Consider the following 26196-nt stretch of genomic DNA (forward strand, 5'->3'; position numbering starts at 1 on the left):
GCGCGAAATTCAAAAAACAAACAACCTAATAGAATCTACAAAACAATTAATCTAAAAGTCAAATTAACTCTGAATTCGCCATTAACCAGCAACCAGACCAAAATTCCTAAAATATGGTGATAAATCTTCGCATTATCAGATCCAGCATTACTAAGTTTTTACTTTTTAATTGTTGTATCATTAAGGCTTGAGTTTAAAGAGTTCAAAATTAGCACAAAAACTGCAAGTGATTTGGATGCAACTCCCAAAACATTTGTCAAAGTTGTCCTCTTCTGATGAGGATTGATTGCTATTTTTGGTGTAAATTTAGCCAGAAACAATGTCTAAAAGTATCTGAATAAGAGCAGTAAGGCACGGACGACTGATTACCTTTACAGAATATTTTAGTAAAGGGAACAATGAATGAGATTCAAAGATAAGCTTCATTAACATCTAAATCAACATCTTCTTTGTAAAAGAAGGAAATTTCTTCTCTTAATTTTTGGTTTAATTTGTATTTTCTTTTAGAAACTCTGTTAACCCTGTATTCCTGAATGCGACCACCTCCACAACGACGGTATTGAAACATGAAACACGTTTTCGCTTGTAATACACAGAATACGACCGTTTTCTGGCGTTACCATAATGCCCTATGTATGTTGAATACTATTTAAAACAGGAATTAGCACAGAAAAATCGAATTTTTGCAAGAAAATTGAAAATATTGTACAAAGAAAGAATAATTGTTTAAGACATACAGATCCTAAAACACTCTAGTTCAGACTTTTTCATTTTGTCTCATTAAGTTTTATGGCGTTTATTTATATTTTGTGAATAGGAAAATCTATGATAGGCAGTGTACTTCCGTGGCCCTGCGGGTTCTACCTAGACAGAGCTTTCTTAGAGTTGCTTTCCTTTTGCCTTCTCGGTAAAATGTAAAGATTGGATTAAAATTTAGAATATTTTTATTTTATGTTTATAGGTTGTACATCTAAAAACAATACTGATGTGTTAAAACAATATCACTGGTTTGATACTGTTAACATTTTCATTATTTTTGTTTTCAGCTGACTCGTTATTTTTGGACGTGCAACAAGTATATATATACACACATATATATAAATGGTTGTAAAGACTGATAATTCAATGTACAATTATGTGTATGAAGGAGACTCTTTAGTAATGATCAAATTAATATCTAACATTTAAAAACTTTATACAGCAGTGTTTTCTTTATTCGACTATTTTTAGGTATTTTAAACAATTAGGTCAAAAATAGTATTGAACGTACGGGATAATTAAAAATATAAAGCAGTATTTGTAGAATGTTTCTAGGTCCTACTAAGCGAGGAGAATAAACTGTCTATCAGAAGTGACTTATATAGGAAAGCCTCACATGTGAAATGTAATTAGAACTTAGAAAATAGGAACAGCTCATGTACACAAATCTGAAAGTACTGTTCAGACTATGCAACCAGCTTTGTGCCGATAAATAACCTTAAGAACATAGAAAGGTATTGAATTAAAAACAGACAGCTAAAGTGATAAGAAAAACCAGTTTTGGGAGGGTAGTTTCTCTAAACAAAATGCAAAAGCAATACATTAAAAACAGACAACTGGGGTGATAAGTTTTTCTTATCAAACGAGAAAAGCTCTAAACAGACAACAGGCTACTACTACAACAGACCAATAACAAGGGACAAATACCGTTAATTGGTGTTGGGTAGTTTCCCCGAACAAAATAAAAAACATTTAAATGATAACTCTGGCTACTAAAACAGACCACTTAAGCGATTAGTAAAACTAGCTTGAGTAATGTAGTTTCCATTAACAAAACAAAAAATCACTCAATTAAAAATAGGTGATTAAAACAAACTTCTGAAGCGATAATTGGAACTAGTTTTGTGAGGGTAGTTTCTCTTAACAAAACCAAAAAAGCATAGATTGAAAACAGGCTATTAAAACAGACCACTGGGTTGGTAAGTAAAACCAGTATTGGGAGGGTAGTCTCTCTTAAGAAAAGACAAAACCATTACACATAAACACACACTCTAGTAAGTGAAGAATAATCCTAATTCTATTTTTCAGTCGTCTTGCTCTCTTGCTAGCAGACTGAATTCTTTAAACAACTTTGTTACATAATCCAAGTAAAGTAGACTCCAGTAATTACGACCAATTACTGTGGTCAAGTTACATCTGTGGGATTTTCTACTCTCAGCCTGTAAACTAAATCTGTGTATATTTATCCACGTTTACTTACTAAAGTTGCTTAAGTATGCATCTACAATGCTTTATATGATTGTTCAAGCATTTCCTGCTTATGTAAAGTGAAGCCTAACTGTCATTTCTTAAGTGTTTTGTGAAGACCTAGCAATAAAACTGTTTTTAAGGAGAAGGATCGATGCAGTTCGTTTAATTTTAATACATTCAAGTAAACCAAAAGTTCACTGATATAAGAAAAAAACAACAACAAAAGTTGGAAGGTATATGAAAACTGGTTCACTGATATAAGAAAAACAACAACAACAAAAGTTGGAAGGTATATGAAAAACTGGATCACTTATATAAGAAAAACAAAAGTTGGAAGGTATATGAAAACTGGTTCACTGATATAAGAAAAACAACAATAACAAAAGTTGGAAGGTGTATGAAAACTGGTTCACTGATACAAGAAAAACAACAACAACAAAAGTTGGAAGGTATATGAAAAACTGGATCACTTATATAAGAAAACAAAAGTTGGAAGGTATATGAAAACTGGTTCACTGATATAAGAAAAACAACAATAACAAAAGTTGGGAGGTATATGAAAACTGGTTCACTTATATAAGAAAAACAACAAAAACAAAAGTTGGAAGGTATATGAAAACTGGTTCACTGATATAAGAAAAACAACAATAACAAAAGTTGGAGGTATATGAAAACTGGTTCACTTATATAAGAAAAACAACAAAACAAAAGTTGGAAGGTATATGAAAACTGGTTCATTGATATAAGAAAAACAACAATAACAAAAGTTGGAGGTATATGAAAACTGATTTGAGCTTCCAATAGCCCAAAATGTTCACGAACCTTTTAAATCTAACTGAGGTATTATGTTTTCATTAATACATTCATGCATGATAACATATAATTCAAGGTTAGTAACAGTCGTTTACAATCTAGAAATAATCCTACACTTTTTTTTAATTAAGTACGCTGACATTTTTTCATGAACACTGAGATTTAGTTCGTGTTTACATCTTTTGATTATTAGATTTAGAAATATAAATTATTATAGTTTTTTTATTATCACTTTCTTTTCCGTAATAAAATGCTCTTAACTGTTGTGTATTAAATGTAATATAACAAACTTGAGGACCACTCCAACGAATTGTGTAATAGAAGAGAAATAAGAATTACGCATTTAACTTTATTCAAAGAGTTTTAGTAAAACGTTTATTTTTTATTTTGAACTAAACTTTATATGAAGCTATTAAGTAATCTTTTACATATTTTCAGTTTGAGCGAAACTTTATCAAAGTGTTTTAGTATAGCTTTTACTTTCTTGAGTTTGATCTCAACTCTATACGAAGTGGTTTAGTAAAACTTTTATTTTTTGAGTTTAACATTCATTCAAAGTATTTTTATGAATCTTTTCTTTTGGAGTGAAGTTTATACCAGGTGATTTATTGAGACTGTTACAACTGTGTCACTCCTTAGATAAGCCTACGTATTCTAACATTAAGTTATATGTTTACCATATATTACATCCACTAACTTCTATTTACTCAACTGATGATCTTATATTAATTTTTCTTCAACAGATTGAAGCTCATCTGGTCAAATTTGATCACGACAAAAAAGTTGCTCGACTCAGTCTACGAGCTCTGCAAGTATTGAAATGTATGGAGGAAAAATACAAAAGGTATCCGTCTCTCTATCTGTCTAAATAAATAATCATGTATATGTAAATATTAATTTATATTTTCTGGTCATATAAATGATTTATCTCATGCTACGATATGTATTTTAGAACGAAATAACAAGGAGCTAGTTTCCAATTAGTTGACTACGCTACTTTGAAGATGACTGAAGGCACCATGTTTAATTTAAAATAAGAGCTGGTATGATTGCATTCGCCTGATAACATTCCTACTGTCAGACAACCGAGTAGTCATATGAGTTAGAACCACTTATAGTCACTGTAATGATTCCTCCTGAAGTACGTGGATCTCATTAATAAGGAAATGTGCGAAGATGAAAACTATAGCTGAATAATGCCTGGACTAATTATTTGCCAATATTTTTGTGATTCTAAAATCATTCTTTACAAACGTAGAACCAGATAAAAAAGGCGTCCAGAACGTTTAAAGAACATTAAGAAGTGGCTCTTAGAAGCTAAAGAGTATAATAAAAAAGAAGAATTTCACTTGCGGCGAAGAAGACCATTATTCGAGTCTGGATCTACGTTTTAAGACGTACGTATAACGTGGACAATTTACAAGGCTGTTTCACGCCATCTTTATGTTAATTAGTCACGCCGTCTCGATCTGCTAAACAGGTTTTTATTAGAAGCCTTCATCTGAGATAGAAATTAAAAGCGTTGTCCCCAGAAAGTTCAAAGGTTATATTGTTATTGAACTCAGAAGTCGACTCTAGTAGTTAATATTAACTTCCGATCAGAGCAGGCTACCTACTTAGTGCGAAACTAATATTCAACCTAATATCGCTAATGACTATAGTTATTTAAATATGTTTTTCTTAAATCTTTATTAGTAAAGATTGGAGTGCATTGTTACATCATTTGGGGAACTTCTCTCTCTTAACAATATTTCCGGTCGTAATTCCAAGAATATATCAGGAGAATCGTTCAGTTTAGGAGGCTTAGATTAATTCGAAATCCATATACTAAGCTGACAATGCAGAACAGTCCTTAAGATAAAATTATAAATATAGACTTAAGTTAGAAATAATAAAATAGTCGAACGTTTGATTCAAAATACAAACTATCAATACGGAGACATTCTGTGTCCTTTTGTTATTCATCAACTCAGACAAGTATATAATCCTGAAACCAAAAACGACTCGTAGCCTACACGTATATATATAAAAACTTCATGTAAATATAAATATAAAAATAAAATTGCACATACATGTGTATATATTTATGTGATATTTAAAATATACCCAGAAGAAAGGAATTAGTCTCAATTTGTAGCACACTGATATCATTTTATATTTTACTTGTCAAGTAAACTATATTTCGATTTCGTCAGTAAAGAATAAAGATCTATTTCAAGTGTAAATGAAATATTTATATGTTGAACGTGCAATGCTGTATCAAGAAATGAGTTCTTAAGATAAGCATCACAAACAGTAAGAAGAAAATCGTGGTTTTTCGAGGAATCCGGACGTAGATAAGGAACTTTCACTTCACAAGAAATGTTTCTTAACCCCTTTAACTATCGACTCCACGTCTTCTTTTTCGTCCTTATGAAGGTTACAAAGATCGTTTCTTGGCTAACTTAAACTTGAAATTTACGTCTCCTAGTGCATGAACTTCGATTGAAAAACATGTGTAAGATGCCCTACTTAAAGAGTGAAGTAGGGTTTTGTTCTTCTGTCAGCAGGATTGCGTCGTTACAAGCTAACATTTTCCCAGTCTCACGTGTCACGTGGATATGGAAACCATTTTTTTTACCATTCCTAGTTTGCTCCTGAAGAAGAAAGGTCCATCTTTCGAAAGCGTTCGGGTTATAGGGTTTTTATCTGTTGTAGTTTAATGATTTAAGCTAACCGTGAAGGTTGTTAGAAGAACAAAACATCCAGTTTTAATTATTGTGCTAATTTGCAAATTTTATATTTTTCCTTCGAAAAATCAGTGTGTTGCTAAATTTCTTTTCCGTTTTCAAAACTTTCACTAGCGAATCAGCAGGTGAATGGAGTGAGGAGGCTGCCGAGTCCATGGTAGAAAGCTCTCCCAGAGGTCCGTTCGATGACGTCCTGAAATCTTGTCTTCTGGTAGAAGAAAATATGCAAGCCAGGTAAGAAAATAAATGCAGTAAAAATATAACGCGTTTTTAAATATATATCATTATATTAAAAACAATAAAGCTTTAGATCAATCCCAGTGTGGTACTTGTACAGCTTCTTTATGGTTTACTATTTTCTGATATGTTTTACGGTAACTATCTTTATAAAGATTCCTAGACGTTCACTGAGCCATACATATTGTAACCTTCATTTTCTAATCCCTAGACGTTCACTGAGTTATACATATTGTAACCTTCATTTTCTAATCCCTAGACGTTCACTGAGCCATACATATTGTAACCTTCATTTTCTAATCCCTAGACATTCACTGAGCTATACATATTGTAACCTTCATTTTCTAATCCCCAGACGTTCACTGAGCCACACATATTGTAACCTTCATTTTCTAATCCCCAGACGTTCACTGAGTCATACATATTGTAACCTTCATTTTCTAATCCCCAGACGTTCACTGAGCCATACATATTGTAACCTTCATTTTCTAATCCCCAGACGTTCACTGAGCCATACATATTGTAACCTTCATTTTCTAATCCCCAGACGTTCACTGAGTCATACATATTGTAACCTTCATTTTCTAATCCCCAGACGTTCACTGAGCCATACATATTGTAACCTTCATTTTCTAATCCCCAGACGTTCACTGAGCCATACATATTGTAACCTTCATTTTCTAATCTCTTTATCTTTCATCCTTCCCTTCTTAGCATGAAACTCCTCGATATTTTTCTACTGTTTGACTTTGATGAAAAAAAAAAGTATACTAGTGTTTTATTATTACATCTATATAGAATGTAGGTACTGAACAACACAAAACAACAGTAAACTTTCCTGAGTAGTTATTCGTCAGAGTACGCACTTATGTTATCCGCTAGAGGGTAACCTTTCGTTATCCGTCAGAGTACTCCCTCATGCTACCCACTAGTGTGCCCCTGTTTTATCTGCTAGAGTGTGCCCTTGTATTATACGTCACGGTACGCCCTTACGTTATCTGCTAGTGTGCCCTTGTGTTATCCGTCAGACTATCCCCTTATTGTATTATCAGAAAGTGCCCATGGTATCTTCTATTTTTTCTTCTTTAAATATCTTATTGTGGTTGTGTTACAATCCGTTGGTGTGGATGATTTACTGAAAAACATAATTGTATTTGTATATTTTAGATCACTTCATATGAGCACAACTAAAACTAAATTATGTCTAACACGCACACGCATTTACATTTATATGATAAACTTACATGTTGGAACAAAAGTTACTATACGGCTGGTACGAAATGGTTGGTATAATTGGTATTTATGGTTAGTACTAAAGAAAATATTACGAAGACAATGAAACCAGCTTAACTGCTGTTTATTTCAGTGTAACACGTTAAAAATTAAAGTATGTTCGAAATAAAACGACTGTAAAATCACGTTTGACTCGCCCTGTATACGTGTCTTATATTTGTAAAAATCGCATTATTAGTAATAACTAACGGAAACGCCGACCTACAGACGACTCTTTGTGCTAGTAATTACCATACTTAATTGGAAAAAAAACTAGGAAATGTGAACATTTTCTAAAAAAAGGATTTTTTTCTGGGAAGTACTGCACACGAAAAGTGTTCGGATTGTGCTCTTTAGTCATACGCAACTCATTGCACCAAAATGGTTCCATGTACAGAGGTGAAAATTTTCATAAATTTTACTGACATAAACTGTAGTGTTTTATACATTAAAAGTGGTACCGTTTATTAAAAAATTAATAGTTTTTTAAGAACTCCAGTTTCTCAGTACCACATTTAAAATTTACATCAATAAAGACATAATCAAACTCTCACATACAGTCCTAGTGAAAGTCGTGTTATTATTGTGAGAAAGTACTTTTTGTTTAAAATTGTTATTTTATAAAGGTATGGTTGTTACACATACCACAGTTATTTTTCTAATTTTCTGAATCTTGAATACCTAAAATGTGAAATTGTTTATGGATTTTTGTTTGTGGAGTCATTCAATAGATGGCGCAGGTGTTTTGGTTACATACATAGATGTTGACAGACACGCTACTTCCATTATAGTAAACTTATTCAAGTCGTTTTAGGAGGCAATCAATGATACGTATTAACTGTCGGAAAATTACAACACTCGCATTGTGTGGTTATCCACTATTAATATAATTTATTCAGTTTGTGATGTTTATAACATGGTACCAGAGCACTTTGCTTGTTCTATCTGTGGTATACTCATCACTGATATTAAAACCCGGTTTGTAGCACTATGAGCTTTCAGACCTATCTCTGAGCCACTAGGGGGCAATGCTCTATTCTTTGGTTGTTGTTAAGCCCAAAGCAACACAATGGGTTATCTTTGGTGCAACCACCACTGGAATCGAAACCTACTATTTGGTTTTATAAGCCTGCTGACTTACCGTTGAACCACTGGGGCAACGCGTTATTTATTTTCATTTATAATGCGTTTATTTTTATTTGGTATAGTCTTACACCGATTCCCTTTAACGGTAAGCATCGCTAATACCTGTTTTATCACATGTGTATTTTTTCTTTTTTTCTGATCGCCAATAACATTCTAGTGGTTCGAAGCGTCATTACATGTTACAATATTACGAATCAAACACAGCAATACAATAGCGTACTTTCCGAATGTATCTAATATTATTTTATATTTCTGCAGAAGAAAGGAAGTTCTCGGTGTATTGAATTCGAATGAAACGTGCCTAACCATTTCTGCTTTTCCTCGGTAAGTTAAGATGTTTTTCAAATCAGATAATAAGTGCACAAAGAAGTACACACACACACACACACACACATATATATATATATTGTCATTTCTTTATAATCTATCTTAAATGTACACAATTATAGTTCACATTCAAAGACTTCTTTGTTTCTTTTATGCTGCGTCATAAGTGTTTGTAAAAATAATTATATTCAAAAGTTTCATTTCTTTGATTACCTTAATTCGCGACACATATTCGTATATATATGAAAATAAAAAATACATAATTTGCCAATTCAAAATTATTTGTATTATATGCATTTTATGTGTACAACTATTCTCGTTATTTAACATAGCTGTATTAATCTTTACTTACCTGAAGTACATACATATAATTTCAGTTTCGGACAAAAAGATTTTACTGAACCTGTTTTCAAGCCAACTCCAGAAACAGGAATTCTTAAGTCTCTGTTCGTGCCTGATGAAGTTATGTGCGCCGAAAATCCGCTGTACAGGTATGTATAAGGAACTAAAAAGTTCTAATTTTTCAGTTAAATACACCATGACAAATGAAATGTTTTACATCAACTGAATTGAATAAATTTTGTTACTCAAATATCGATCCGCTTTACAAAAAATATTTTATAATTTGTTAATATTTTTGCACCTTCTTTAAGCGCATATCATAAATGAAGAGACATTCTTATTCATTCACACTTGTACCTGTAAGGCTGCATTCTATAGATAATATTAATGTAAAATACTAAACACGGGTAATACACGGATACATATTTCAGTATATGACATACAGTAGTTACTTAACTAACCATACACTGTAAAGTATGGGTTTTTACATCAACAGATTAATAGTTGTTTTTGCTGTTTATTCAAAGTTGTTTTAGTTCAAATCTACATAAAGGGTTATCTACGTGTAGACGTCCGTAATTTTGAACTGATAGATTAGATCGAAGATATCTGATCAAGAACACCCGCTGCTAACTCTTGGGCTATTCTTGTCTGATCAAGTAGTCGCTCTTATGATGGAACCACGTTCCCAAAGTGCGGAGCGCGTTTTATTTTTTTTTTTTTTGCGGCGACGGATTATGAATTATGAATTATCGGATTTATAAGCTGAGCACGATAAACAATAGGCCACGCCCAGCTAATTCCAACTTTGTTCACTAATTTTTTCATGTTCTTTACACTTTACGGCACTTCATAGTAAATATTACTGTTCAACTTGTAAATTCTTCAACTGTATTAGCATCATATGGCTCTTCATAGGATCTCTCTCTCTCTTTACTCGCCACTAGGTATTTCATTTCAAAATAGAAAAGTATCTGGAAAGGAAACGATTTAGTCAAAAATTTGAAAAGATTTTGTTTAAATTTTTGCCCCTCCCCATTCCACAGTGGCTCAACGGTAAGTCTGAAGGCTTAAGACGCTAAAAACCGGGTTTTTTATACCCGTTGTTGGCACATCACAGATAGTCTATTGTGTAGCTTTGCGCTTAGTAATGAAACAATTAACATTTTTGTGTTTAAGGGCATTATATTTGATTGTTGTTGTTTGTAGTTATGCACAAAGCTACACAATGGGCTATCTGTGCTCTGCCCACCACGGGTATCGAAACCCGGTTCCTAGAGTTGTGAGTCTGCAGACACACCGCTGTGCCACTGGGGGCCATTATATTTGAAGACTCATATTTTCAATTTATGTTTTCCTCAACCCTTTCACTTGACTTTCACTATACTTGACTCATTATTTTCCTTATTTATGTATTCAATAATTGTCGAACCTTCTGCTCCTAGATGTAATGTTTCAGAAAAAACCCCTAACCTAACCCCCGAAGTTACAATGGTAACCGGGTTTTTAAAATTATGATTCATCTACTCTTTAGATTCTTACTGTTTTCTATGTGTTGTAAACGTAGTGCAAGGACTTATTCGAGGGTTCTTGTACGTCACAACTTACCATTCTCTATGTCTACTCTATATATTTTAACTCTAATGTACTGCTTAATTATACTTTACGGTATGTTTGCGAAAAGCACACTTTGGAAAGTTTATTCACAATTAATAGTATTGTTTTATTATAGGTCAATGACTGCCAATGGCGAAGAAAGAAGAGGCCAACGTGCTTTCATTAACGTCCCGAGTAAGTAACAATACAATATCAATCAGATAGTCTCGACATCTTACTTATTTTCTAACTCATTAATGATTCCTTTCACGCTTTGATCAACTTCAAAATCTAACAAGTTACATAATTTAAACTTCTGTAATCAGAATAACATTCACTGGCCTCGAAAAAGAGGAATGGTCTAGAAGAACAGATTCCAGCACCAATTTTTCTTAACCCTAATAAATTTCGATAGGCTCACATTTCCTCAACTCATGTTTTGTATGTTTTGTTGCCCGTTTGTATAGAAAACTTGCCGATCTATGACTTCACGCCATTTCTTCAAGAGTATGGCCAGGTGGTTAGGGCACTCGACTCGCAATCTGAGAGTTGCGGGTTCGAATCCCTGTCACACCGAAACATGCTCACCCGGTATCTGAACTAGGACGTTAGTCCTACTCCCTGATGCTCACCTCCAACAGAATTTGGAGGTGTGAAAAACACCATACGAAACTACTACTCTTCAAGAGTTACTGGTTTTTTTTTACTATTATTATGTAATTTTTTTAATTTTCTCCAAAAAGGGGGCCAACGGCCTTCTGAAGGGGTAACCAGTTTTAACCACGCGCACTACTATACAGTAGTGTATTATCTGTCAATCAGTCAGTAGGCACTAAAATGACAGTGAAGTCAGTAAAAGGTGCACATGCCATGAATCATGAGAAGAATTTGCACTCCGTAGGCTACAACACAACATGACATATAAACTTAAAAAGCTAGAAATATAAATAGTTGTTACTCTTAATTTTGGTTATATTTACCCTTGAAACAGAATACTTTCGGAGATTCTGCGGATGTACATCTAGTATAAGCGTATTTTTTTGCGAAGTGTACGATCTATCATTGATTACAGCACAAAATCTGAAGAAACACTTTACTTTCTTTCCACTGTTAAAAACAAACAAACTAAACTTCTATAACAAATATATAACACTATGTCAACTTGATTAATAGCAGTAATTATAATAAAATATAAACAAAGACATTGATTTTTCTCTCTCCTGTGTTAAAAAAACTAAACTTATGTAACACTATATAATCTTAGATGTCAACTCGAGCTGTAACAGTGATTAGAATACAAAACATATAGAAAGACACTGTTTTTGTTTTTTTTCTCTCACGAAATTAAACTTCTGTAATAATTCTGATTTTTTTGTTAAACAAAACATTCCTACAGTTTTTCAGGATACGAACACGCCAAAACCTTTCCTCGAGAACCTACGCGAGCTTGGCGATGACGGCCAATCAGAAGAAGCCGCTTTACCAGACCACGTCTATGCCGACAACAGCATGTTTGGACTAAGTTTCTGTGCTCTTCAAGTTACAGTACAAGCTCCAAGCTTGCAAGATGCCAAGTTTTTATACGATCAACTCGCTGTTCTAAGCCCCATAATGGTAGGTGTTACAAGTGAGAGTTAATCACGTAGTCCCTGAATGATGTTTTGCCTTTTCATACGAACGTACAAATACAAATGATTGAAGTGATGTTCATTCTAAACACACCTAACACCCTCCAGTGACACAGCGGTATGTCTGCGGACTTACAACTCTAGAAACCGGGTTTTGATATCCGTCGTGGGCAGAGCACAGATAACCCATTGTGTAGCTTTGTGATTAAATTTAAACAAACAAACAAGTGAGATCGCTGACCTCCAGTGACACAGCGGTATGTCTGCGGACTTAAAACTCTAGAAACCGGGTTTTGATATCCGTCGTGGGCTTTGTGATTAAATTTAAACAAACAAACAAGTGAGATCGATTGCGCATAAGTATTTGGATATCAATGATATTTAATAATATCTCATTATGTTTTGCAACATCTGCAGTGATAAACAGCTTAAAACTCGAGTTCTGATATTTAAATAGCTTCGAAACACACTTTTCTAGACCCACGTTAAACTATGTTAAACTAATTAAAAACGCAATTATAGATATATTATATGTTTCATTATAATTTTTGCCACTCACGTGCAATCTTAACAACTAGCGTGTGTTTTGGTTTTACTAAAAATTATCACCACATGTAACTTTTTTTTTCTTTTAAATTTTTATAAACGTCTTATGTTTGGTCAATTATTATTTTTTCTTACTGTGAATATATTGCCTTTAGATGGCGCTTACAGCAGCAGTACCAATTTTGCGAGGGTATCTTACGGATAGAGACTGTAGATTTCAGACGTTGTCAGATGCTGTGGATGCAAGAACGAAAATGGAACGAGAAAAGGTTGGTTATTAAGATCTAATTAACTCTTATGTAACTGTGCCTTCCACCACTTGATGCATTTGTATATTTCATAACTTAGAAAATGGTGAAAAAAATACTTCGAAAATGAGAGGTAAAAATAATTAGTACTTTGCAATGGTTACAAATAATTTGAGTCTTTTGTCACGGTTCATAATACACGTAAGAAGTGAATGTGAAACTTTTTTCATTCACATGATTCATATATTACATTTGTGATATTTATAATATTAACTCTGTTTTCTTATGAAATATTCTTTATGGTATGCTTTTACCATAAACTACGTCTTTCACTAGTTTTAGTTTAGCAGTTATTTCTAAGTTTTATTATTGTCCTATTGTTCTGGTTTTAACCACAAAGACCGTTTTTGATCTCGTGCAAACATGGCTTCAGTATTTGTCACCTCTATATCTGTTGAAAGTCTTTATTGTCACTGATTCATCATTGGCGTCTTGTTTCTACTGACCACCGAGCTGATCTTTTGAGGCTACTATCCAGCCAGATATAACTGTCACAAATCAAGGTCACTTGAATCTGATGGACTGAAATATCAAACGTTGTACCTCTCTCCTTGGAATTTTGAAATATGTTCTCACCTGGGCTTCAATGGACCACTACAGACTGTAAAGTCGTATACATTTTTCATTCTGTCTCTGTGTTCTAGATCCAACATACTAAAGTATATGTTGATTGTAATTTATTTTCAGATACATTTGTTCTTTGTTCATTTTTTTTAGTTTTAAGTGTTATTTTTTGTTGGATATCCATATCGTCGTCTTCAGATTTTTACTTGTTCGATTTAAGGAGATTAATAAAGATGAGTTTTGTTCAGTGGAAACCCACCCGATTTGTGTCCGTTTTTCATTACTTCAGTTATCACTCTAAAGATCTGTCGAATCTTCGGTCATCCTGTAGACTAAAATTATAAAAACAAGTCACGTGTCTCTTATAGAAGGAAAAATATCGCATCTTGAAATACAGAATTTTGTAGAATGTTTTTTATTGTTTTTATGGGTCTGTAATAATCAGATAAAAGACTTCAAGGGAAATGACTTGCGCGTGATTTTTTAAAAGTAAATTCAAAATACCAAACAGATTTTTGTATTATTATAAATAAATAAGCTTATAAATAAAATCAGTGGCAGAGTTAAGGTTTTGTGTTTCAGTGTTGACATAAAATACACTAGAAGAACAAGCTATCCTACAGTGTTGACATAAAATACACTAGAAGAACAAGCTATCCTACAGTGTTGACATAAAATACACTAGAAGAACAAGCTATCCTACAGTGTTGACATAAAATACACTAGAAGAACAAGCTATCCTACAGTGTTGAAAAATTAGTTTTAAAGTTTCTCAAATCAATTTTAATTCTAATGGAGATCTGTACAGAGCATAACATTCCGTATGAATTCCTTATTTTGCTTGAGTTAAGTTATTGTTTTCTTAGAGGTGTATTATAAACCATTATTTGAATAAACAGTGAATATAATGATAATGATTACATTATATTAACATAAAAGTAGGAAACGTTTAGAAGTCGTTGAAACGAAATGTATTCGGTTAAGTTAAACTTCATCTAAATAACAATTGCAACTCAGGCTGTAGCCATTAATAAAACATGATAAAGTTCGCTGGGTAAGGAGTGATAATATTCCCATTTTACGAATATTAAAGTCACAGTTATAAAAATGCTTCGGTATCACATCTTGAAAGAACTGTCATAAATCTTTATACTGCCATCAGTAAGTTCAGTGGAAACGACGAGAAATACGAAGCTTTCAAGGTGTAAACAAATAAAATGGTTGGCTTCAATAGCCTCAACACCAGGAGTCTCTGACAAAACATTTTTAAAGCTCATTTTCAGTAATATCAAGATCTTTTAATTTTTATTGATTACAAATTTTATATCAGTAAAGGTAAACATTTATCTGACAATACTTGTAAAAGGTTTTACTACTTTACATTCAAGCATTTAATTTTCCACCTTTTAATTTACATATTTTTTTCATCAGGTTGACTATGTACCCATTAAGATTAATTGTAGGTCACAGCTTGCTAAGTTTTAATTACAAAATACCGAAAGTGAACAGGTGAGTTTTATTTATCCATTGTGAGATATTGGATTAGGTTACCGCTATATGTACCTAGTGATGTATACAAGAGTATGGCTGGAGGGGCTCAAGCCCCTAACTTCCTACCCTTATGTCCCAAAACTCCTCTTACTTTTTTCTCTGTCATAAAAAATCCACAACTCGCTGCAAGTTATTAGGAAGGGATAAAATGGATTCCAGCTTTAAAATAAATGGAACATAGGGTCTTGAAGGATTTTACAGTAAAAACTCATAACAATGCTTGTAATATACTATTAAGTATTAACAAGTATGATAAAAAAATTATGAAGACAAGTAGGGATCGATATGTACGTAACCTAATTAGCTATAGTAATATAGAAAGTTTAAGTACTACAAAAAAGTATTGAAACAAGAAAGTCAAAACTACAAAAACTGATTTACTTAAAATAAAAATGAAAATATCCCTACTTTGGCAAATAAACTTTGCAAAGTACAAAACACCACTCTGAAATTCAACGTAATTTAAAGCTTTAATTTCAAAATAAAACCCTTTTATACTCGTCAAAATAAATCATTCATTTAGAGTTCATTAAGACAGAGAATAGACCATTTAATGAAGATCAATTTTTATTTTGAAGAGTTTTGATTTGAATATAAAACATTAAAGAATAAATGGTTTAAAATAAACCCTTCTGGTCCGTAGATCTGAAGGGAAAGAAAACCGTAGGCAACAATTAGGTTTAGATACACGTGTTAACCTTTATCTGCGGATACACCCTTCGAATGACATTTTTCAACTGAATCTTAATGATTAAAAAATATGTATTTACCCATGTAGCGTAGACTGATGACAATAGGATGTTTTGGCACTTCAATTATATCTAAAATGTTAATACTTCGTTTATTAAAATAATTACGAAGTGTTCTATCAATTACAAAAATTGGAAAATCGTTTTTACATAAGAATTCCTTGATGTTATTAAATTCTTTATGCAAGACCTCATATTTAAGTTAGCGATATAATGGTTAGGATTATTAGATCAGTAGATAATCTGTGGGTGTTTTGTGGTGTGGCTCAATTAGTTAGAGTAAGGTTTGTCAGTTTCTTTAAGAAGTTAAATAGGATAGCTGTACTTATGATGTGTTACTGTGTTAAATGACTTAGATAATCAGTCTTTTTTAGTTCTGTTGAATACATATTTTGGTTAGTAACGTGTGTTAGTTTGTTTCCTGTTTAGGACAGACTGATAAATGTTTACTCTTTTACATTAATTAGGAGCGCTAGGATTATATATATTCATTTTATTTTATCGACTATTTTCTTTTCATTTGATTACAAGATGCTTTGTAATTTTAAATTTGTGTTCATTCGTTGTTTTTTTGTTTTTTTTTCCTTTATGGTGTGTTTACACTGGTCCGAAAGATAATTTATGACGAGTCACTGGTTTATTTCCTTGAGAATTACATTGGTGTAATTATTACGCTTATTACTATCATGATTATTTTTATGGCTCATGTGAATTAGGGTATTACGTTTTATGTTTCAAAGGACGAGTTATGTGTATCCCCGAGAATGATGTGTAGTGAAGGCAGTGCTGTCAATTTGCTGTCAGGTCCTGGTTGTGTTTATTGATAATGGTCTGCCAGACTCGGGGGAGGGGGGCATTTAGGTATTGGCATTTATCTTTTATCAGTGTGAAATCACATAGTTCATCCTTTGGTATAATTTTACTTCTGCGCCCATAGGTTGAAGTATAGATTAGAATCTCAGGCGTGTTTCAGTACGATATCGATCATGGTTTTCTATTCTGATTTTTCAAGACACCAACTGGAGATTTGGGGCACTTTCAAGTAGAATCGGGACATGGGCCCCGTGTGCCAGTGCCCAGCAACGTATCTGCTTGTGTATGAATATAAATGTTTGAAAGTTATTTATAACCTGAATCCACTGATAAAGTCGGACAAGAAATTGCAGTTTAACAGCTGTTACATGAAAGTTTGAGGAATGAAAGAAAGTTAGTGTTTATTGTGCTTTGTATTGCCATGACAATTACATGAGAGGAAGCACTATTTGTTAAAATCTACCTCTTCATGCAGGATCAGCCAGTATGATGGGCTACATTGAATTGTTGCCATGCAAGGTCACGTAAAATGATCACTTATTTTGGATTCTATGTCTAGAAAACTGAATGTCACAGAAAAAGATTGTGTATGAAAGTTGCTCTATGTCTACATCTTTAGTTAGCCACTGTGTGTACTGCTTTCTGTACTTTAGAAACAACTATACTCTATATTGTCTCTAACTTCTGTTTTACTATCTCAACTTAAATGTACAGAATCCTCAGGTTTGTATTTATATTTATCGTGTTCTTTTTTTTGCTTAATTTGTTCTATTTAAGTACTCAAAAAATAGGTAGCTTAGTAATTTTTACTTGTATTCTGGTTATGAAATGTATTATATATTTTTTTTATTTCTTAAACAGTTTTGTATTAAAAACGACTAAAACTTGTCTGTTTTAGAACATCTTTGATTTACGTGAGTCAACATAAACAAATTATGTCAAAGATTATATTTTTTCAGCCTGAAGAATTAGATTATGCCATTATTCCGTGTTCTCGGTGGGAACCTGTAAGTTTCTACCTTACATCTGACGATTCCAAACTAAATGACGTTCCTGTCGTTTATGATCAAAACTATTTTGACAAATTAGAAAAATCAGGTAAGAATAAACAAATGTTTATTAAATTATAAAATCTGTCAATTTTAGTTTTTACATATACATATATAAGTATGAATGCACGCCACCTTAAACTCTTAGATTTAAATCAACGTCTAATTAGATCATATTGTTTAAGAAAATGTTACTTTTGTTTTATATTGGTATTAGTTCGTAATAAACATATGTTAATTTATTTCCTTATCAGTATATCTTATTATTCTATTTATTTAAAATGAATTTCCCTTTCTTAAAAAGTTAGCAAGTTGTTTATTGTTTTATTTCTTAAACTCACTTAAATTTACTGCCTCCAAAACATCTGAAGGCAACCCATTCCAGAGGCCAACTACCCTGTTAGAAAAATAAAACTGTCTTAGCTGAAGATGTCTCCTACCTTGCCAAAATTTATATTTGTATCCCCTATGTTATATTAGGAGCCAAAGACTGAACGAAATACTTCAAATGTGGCCTAACCAATGACCAATACAACCTAAAATTAAATTTGCCTTATCACTAGAAACAGCACACTGCTTGGATGGCTTAAGACACTGATCAACATTATGCCAAGATCCCTTTCTTTCATGACATTATTAAGGTTATTCCCATCAAATTTATTCTTATAATTCAAATTATGATAACCCAGATGCATTATCTTCCATTTATTATAATTAAAACCGATCTGCTATATATTTGCCCAACTCATTAAATGACCTAAATCCTTTTGTGAAGCAGTAGCATCCTCTTCACAGCTAGCAACACCCAAGACCTTAATATTATCTGCACATTTAAGTAATTTATTGACCATTCCTTCATATATGTCATTGTTTTAAATAAAAAAAGAGCAATGGTCCTAAGGTTGAGCCCTGAAATATCCCACATGTGACATTAATCCAGTTTGACTGAACTCCATTTATAACAACCCTTTGCTTTCTTCCATCCAGCCACTCTTTTATCCAATTAGCTAACTTATCAAGCCTTTTATGTGGTATTTTATTATATGCTTTTTGAAAATTCAGATACACCAAATCTACACCCTTACCCTCATCTACATAAGTCAAGCAAGCTTAAATACAAATAATTGGTCATTAAGTATATCTTATATATATACTTATTTATTTGTGGAGAGCAATCGGACAACGAGAGCTGTCTAATTACGATAAACTATTGCGAATTGCTACAAATGTCCCAGTGCCCTTAGCAGGATGTGGAAACACTTTTAAAACCATGTTTTAGCTCTCGCACATCTTAAAAAGGCAAGCCATCAGTAACAACACTGACAACCGCTACCTGTCGATACTGGCTCACTGCAATTATAAGGTACCCCTCCGAGTCTGAATCAGATGTTCACAGCCGGAACTGGATGTCATGTCCGTGTACAGATGATTATTGTAAGGTACCCCTCTGAGTCTGAATCAGATGTTCACAGCTGGAACTGGATGTCATTCCAGTGTACACATGAATTTGTAAGGTACCCCTCCGAGTCTGAATCAGATGTTCACAGCCAGAACTGGATGTCATGACAGTGTACAGATGATTATTAAAAGAATTTACAAAACCAATTTATATACCGAACTCTAAGCGAAGTGCATGACAAGGCACAAGACATTTCGTTTGCAGCTTATCTTTTTACAGATGATTCATGCATCACACAGCAAACAGACAGTCGGTATACATTTATTGGGTGAGAAAATGGAATCACATTTAATCTCTTTTCTTACAAGTCCGGGAGTCATATGGAGATAGTGGAAGTAAGGTATAAGCAGGAATAAGCACTGATAAACATACAGCTCTTTGTATCTTGTGGTCTGCATCATTAATGCTGCACATAATAGAAAGCACATCCTATAATCCTTTGTGCTGTTATATGCTGGTGAAATTGGCCCTGAATTTGGCTAAAAAGGATGATTATACTCATTTCCACTGTTATGAACTGGTCGACCTATTCCTTGAAGAAGACAGAATTGAATGGAGTTGCTTTTGTCTACACATTCACCACATTGCAATCAACCCTTTGGTGTATGTATGTAATGTTCTTAGAAGACTCCAGACAATAAAGATGTTCTAGATACGGATATTTCAGATAACTGGACGAAGTTACCTCAACATCGTATCAACACTTTGCATGTACCATAGGTAACATGCTTCTCATGCTATTTTTGAGGACCATACTCTACATAGTTGAATTCGATATATTAAAACGATTTTCAAGCCTTCACCACTTCACTACAGTCCACGTTTCCCCGTCCAACCATGCTCTGTCTGGCGCAAGCGCATCTTTACAACAGTCCTGCAGCATAGCTTCCATTGCAAAAGGCTCCGTCGTAAGGGTATCATGAAAAGAGCACACGTCCTCCTTCCTACATCTTTCCATAAGCTATCTAGTCTACAAGAACGACGGTTTTCCAGCACTAATTTGAACAGTCTAATCACACAGATATCGAAAGATGCTGCATCTGGCGACTTGACCAGTATCTCTTCATATGGAATAGTATAAATATTCGTCTCATTCTCCAGATGCTTGAGGTATGAGACGGTTGGAAGAACATATCGTGCTTGGAACGAGTTCATCTTTGAGTGTTACATGACTTTACTTATAGCTGCTGGAGTACGACCTGTGCAGGTCTCTTTTTGATAGTCGTAGTATCCCAAGTTGAACCACATTTTTATGTTTTCCAGTCTCATTGCCCCCCAGTGGCACAACGGTATGTCTGCGGACTCACAACGCTAGAAACCGGGTTTCGATACCCGTGGTGGGCAGAGCACAGATAGCCCTTGTGTAGCTTTATGCATAATTAAAAACAAACAAACAAACCAGTCCCATTAAGTATTTAGTATAATGGATATCGCCGTCTTGGAAATCTTAAGTTCCCAATCTGAACACATTCCTATGATCTGACTGTATGAATATTTTGGTTGTAAGCGGCTTTTTAAATACTCTTCCCAAAACCAATCAGTATTCAGTAGCATCATACTACTTACGTAACGCCAAAAAATTTTAAAATGCAGTTCTCATACATTCCGTTCAGCCACAACTTTATACCAGCTGTGATTGTCGAGTGACTTGTTGGCTTGCCACAACTTTATATCAGCTGTGGTTGTCGAGTGACTTGTTGGCTTGCCACAACTTTATACCAGCTGTGGTTGTCGTGTGACTTGTTGGCTTGCATATTTAAGATTGTTTGATATAATGCATTTAACTCTGTATATTGAAATAACTACAGTGAATTGCAAAGATGTAAAGCCACTTTTTATAAGATGTCTACTTACAAGATTTTATGCCCTTCACAGTGGTTTAGCTGTAGCTTTATGACTTAGAACATTAAAAATTCGTGACTTGATCACTAGGGTGTACAGCTTTGTCCATGAAGAAACAAACAGTCAAGATTTTTCCTTAGATATTTTTCAATTTAAACACAACATATCATCAAACCCAAGTATATTTCTAATAAAAAACATTACCAAATCTCAAGGTTACGCATGCAATATTCTAACGTTTATTGTAATTAATAAGTAGGAACAAACCTCAAAATCATAGTTTATTTATCTGACGTTTCCATTTCCTTATTTGGTGTCTTGCTAATGTATTGAAACGATCTCTGAACACTTGCCAAATTTAATGTTTTTTTGCCTTTTATCTGTCTAATTCTCTTCATCATACAATGTAGAGATTTTACTCTCCTTTCCTCATATCATTGCTATATTTATTTCTGGTTATTTTTAGTCTTCAGTCCTATTCTTATAATGTTGTTTTGTCTTGTCAGTTTGTCACAATTATCATACAAGTATTTTGTTATTGTTGCCTGTATTTTTTTCATTTTCGATTATAAAATTAGTGCACCTCTATATAGTCTTGACATAGGTACACATATTTTGGTAGTTAGCATTCTGGTACATTAAACGAATTTCTACTTCATGTATTTTACACTTAGGTTTCAAAATGACCCCCTTACAATATTCTTCAAGACATACATGTTGATAATTGCTTTATAGGTTGAAACTTCTGCATTACAAACTAAGGTATACACTTAACATGTATTAAAAAGAATAACGCCATACACAGAAGAACCGCACTTATGAGAAGATTAACACCACTACACTACTGTTCACAAAATGACAAAAAAGAAGAAGAAAAAGGCTACATCGTTCAGTTTGTCGTCTGCTTTTCTCAGCAACTACATTTTGTTCATGTTGAGCTGTTTGTTACCTTTATGTGTCTTTATGAGTCTAGCAACACTATCAGTAACTACAGTTTGTATAATTTGTTTTTCTTTTGTGTATCGTGGCACCTCGAAAGAGTCTAACAACACCACAATAACTACAGTTTGCTTAGATTGAGTTGTTTGTTTCTTTTATATGTTGTGACACCTCGAGATAGTCTATCAACACTATCAGTAACTACAACTCGTTTCAGTGTTGAGTTGTTTGTTCTCTTTGTGTGTCTGACACCTTGAGATATTCTAACAATTCTATCAGTATTATAGCTTGTTTCAGTGTTGAGTTGTTTGTTCTCTTTGTGTGTCTGACACCTAAGAGATATTCTAACAATACTATCAGTATTACAGTTTGTTTCAGGGTTTTGTTCTCTTTATGTATCTGACATCTTGGGATATTCTAACAACAATGTTTTCCAGGTGTAGACCCTCAAATGGCTCGTCTTGTTGCTCGATCTTTTGTTCGCGATCCAATGTTTATATGTCCGAATCAACTGGAAGAAGATGAGACAGGAAACTTCAATTTAATTGTAAGCTTTTCTTTTACTTATTTTAAGATAATTTTATTTTAAAGTACGAACACTTCTGTATAAGCAATACCTGGCTGGTAGTTTTGTTCTATAAACAATAAGAAACGATAACCTTAGGCAGCATAGTTTTACACGCATTCAGATATTTAAAGGTAGATAGATAGTTATGTCAACATCATACATTTGAATTCTTAAACAGCCAGCCATTCCTGTAATATATAAATAGGATAGGTTTGATAATTGGTTTCTTATTTTGTTTCTAAGGAAGTTTTTTTTAATGTGAATTAGTTACGCTATTACAATATTACTCAAAAAATATATACGAGTTTACTTAATTACATTTGAGGCGATAATCTAATGTTCTGCATGTCAAAAACTTGTCAGGAAGAATGTATGTAAATTATCACAAACTTCCTAACATATTTGTTAAACTACTGTTCTAAAAAAATTACTTATAAATTGTAAAACATAGTGAATGTTTGCAAAAATACAAAGATTAATTAATGTTAATATTTTCAGAAATATTCAGGAATCAAATGTATTACGAGAATAGAACGATAGTTTCATGTTTACATTTCTATAAAACTTGTTGATATTTATTTCTATTTTAGATAATGTTACTGAGTACGACGTTTCCAACAGTGCGTTTGAAAGTTCCAGATGTCAAAGGTAGCGCCTTCTGGCGAACAGAATTTAGACCCATGGAGGTATTTTTTAATGCTTATTAATGCAAAAAATCTTTCATGGTTAACTTTCTTTATAATATGTATATATATATATATATATATCACCAACAATACATTTTATCTCAGAAAAACATTGAAGTTGTATGTTTTACTATCTAACTTGGCTTAGTTTGTTACCATTTTGTATTCGAAAACACTCTGCAATGAAGGCTGAAAGGATATTCTAAAAATTATACATAAAATTCTTTTATAAACACCAGAATTCTAATCGAAATATTTCCACTTTTATATATTAAAACCTAAAGGGAGGCTCAATATATCTGAGAGAAAAGCATTTAATGTCTCTGTCTAAGAGAGAGGGTTTGTTGTCTCTTCAGGAGGCCCCCCCAGTGGCACAGCGGTATGTCTGCGGACTTACAACGCTAGAAACCGGGTTTCGATACCCGTGGTGGGCAGAGCACAGATAGCCCTTGTGTAGCTTTGTGCATAATTAAAAACAAACAAACTCTTCAGGAGAGAAGGATTCATCATTTGTCTGAAAAGAGAGTTAAATGTCCTGTCTAAGGAAAACGGTCGATGACTCTATCCATGGACAGGGCTCCATACATCGATCTGAGAAGATGATTCAATATCTGTCTGCGGAGAGGATTCAAAGAATTTGTCTAAGGGAAGGGTGCAATGTATCTTACTGAGAAGATAATTCATTGTATCTAGTTGAGGAGACTGTTCAAAGTTTTTGTCTAAAGAGAAGACTATTTCGGTGTCTAAAGGAAATAATTAAAATATTTGTCTAAATAGAAAACTAAAGGGAAGGTTTTCATATATATCTGAGGGTCTAAAGAAAATACTAGATGTCTCTGTCTAAAAAATATCTGTCCAAATGGAAGACTCAATATCTCTGTCTAAGGGAAGGATTCATTGCGTCTATTTGAGGAGACATTTCGATGTACACCAGCCTACCAAAAGTCATTGGACACACCTCTGATTGCAAGCAAATGGGTATGAGGACGAAATAGTGAAATACTTTGGCCTATACAGATGATCAGAGGTTCACTCGGAAGTTATTTCGAACATGTACACCGAACGATGAGTACAAATAAAGAGCTAACAGAGTTTCAGATGACATTGGGGAAAATGTCTGTACGTGCTATTGCGCAACAACTGAATATTCCCAGGTCGACAATTGCAAGTGCTGAAGAAATGGAAGTTCACAGGTGACAATGGACCCAAGAAACGACCAGGTAGGCGTTATATACTGACTGACAGGAGCCGACGCGCCTTGAGGAGGCTGGTTACCTCATCTAGCCCTCAGACCCTAGAGAATCTGTGTTTGGAGATGATAGCAGCAACAGGCAATCCTATAAGTGTTTCCACGACATATCGAGAACTGCATGAAATGAAGTTTCACGGAAGAGCTACAGCCCACAAGCCGTTGATAACAAAAATAAATGCACACCGAACCAGGACCAATGGATCAATGGAAATCGGTTCTGTGTCAAGCTACACGCTCTTCCACTCTGATGGAGGTGTTTGGGTATGGAGGATGCCTGTAGAACGCTTATTACCTGAGTTTGTTGTCCTAACAGTGAAGTTTGGTGGTGGTGGTATCATGGTCTGGGGGTGCTTCTTGTGTTATGGACTAGGCCCACTGGTCACAGTGCATGGATCCACGAATGCTGAGTCCTACATTGATGTTCTTAACAATTCTGTGTGTCCTAAATTGTGGCCATTTTATGATACCGGTCCTTACACCTTTCAACATGATAACGCTCCATGTCACAAAGCAATGATTGTGAACGCGTGGTTTGAAGAGAATAACATCGGAACATTGCAGTAGCCAGCACAGAGCCCCGACCTCAACCCGGTAGAACATCTTTGGGATGAACTGGTACACAAAATTAGGGCAAGGCCAAAACGGCCCTCTTTATTAGTAGAGCTTAGTAATGCTTCAAAGGAGGAGAGGAGCACAATACCACCAGCTTTCTACCAGAAATTAGTAAACATTAAGGCCAAAGGTGGGCCAACACGCTACTAATTTCTTTGAATAAAGACATGTTTTATTAAAAACTACATATTCTCATGACTTTTGGTAGGATAGTGTATTAATCTAACGAGGAGACTCGGTGTCTCTGTCTAAGGGAAGGATTCAAAGTATTTGCCTAAATGGAAGACTCAATGCTTCTGTCTATGGGAAAGGGTTAAAGTATTTGTCTAAATGGAAGCCTCAATGCTTCTATCTATGTGAAAGGTTTAAAGTATCTGTTCAAATTAAAGAACCAATGTCTCTGTCTATAGGAAAGGTTTAAAATTATTTGTCTAAATGGAAACTCAATGCTTCTATCTATGTGAAAGGCTTTAAAGTATCTGTTCAAATTAAAGACCCAATGCCTCTGTCTATGGGAAAGGTTTAAAATTATTTGTCTAAATGGAAACTCAATGCTTCTATCTATGTGAAAGGTTTAAAGTATCTGTTCAAATTAAAGACCCAATGCCTCTGTCTATGGGAAAGGTTTAAAGTATCTGTTCAAATTAAAGACCCAATGCCTCTGTCTATGGGAAAGGTTTAAAGTATCTGTTCAAATTAAAGACCCAGTGCCTCTGTCTATTGGAAAAGTTTAAAGTATTTGTTCAATTTAAAGACCCAATGCCTCTGTCTATGGGAAAGGTTTAAAGTATCTGTTCAAATTAAAGACCCAATGCCTCTATCTATGGGAAAGGTTTAAAGTATTTGTTCAAATTAAAGACCCAATGCCTCTATCTATGGGAAAGGTTTAAAGTATTTGTTCAAATTAAAGACCCAATGCCTCTATCTATCGGAAAGGTT

The 26196-nt window shown here is 33.8% G+C and overlaps 1 protein-coding gene across 1 annotated transcript in view; it reads left to right on the forward strand.

Annotated features, from left to right (window-relative positions):
• The window catches only part of LOC106468909 (glutamate--cysteine ligase catalytic subunit-like), a 42377-nt gene extending 18948 nt beyond the window's left edge, over nt 1-23429 (forward strand). Inside the window, exons 2-11 of the mRNA XM_022397310.1 lie at nt 3786-3886; nt 5886-6005; nt 8685-8750; nt 9131-9244; nt 10828-10886; nt 12088-12305; nt 13021-13134; nt 17810-17948; nt 22577-22686; nt 23298-23429. Of these exons, the coding sequence (XP_022253018.1) occupies nt 3786-3886; nt 5886-6005; nt 8685-8750; nt 9131-9244; nt 10828-10886; nt 12088-12305; nt 13021-13134; nt 17810-17948; nt 22577-22686; nt 23298-23414 (1158 nt within the window). The 3' untranslated portion in view covers nt 23415-23429. The remainder of the gene's footprint in view (nt 1-3785; nt 3887-5885; nt 6006-8684; nt 8751-9130; nt 9245-10827; nt 10887-12087; nt 12306-13020; nt 13135-17809; nt 17949-22576; nt 22687-23297) is intronic.
• The last annotated feature ends 2767 nt before the right edge of the window (nt 23430-26196 follow it).

Source organism: Limulus polyphemus, unplaced genomic scaffold (genome assembly GCF_000517525.1).
Source record: "Limulus polyphemus unplaced genomic scaffold, Limulus_polyphemus-2.1.2 Scaffold3214, whole genome shotgun sequence".
In the NCBI taxonomy this organism is placed as follows: domain Eukaryota; kingdom Metazoa; phylum Arthropoda; class Merostomata; order Xiphosura; family Limulidae; genus Limulus; species Limulus polyphemus.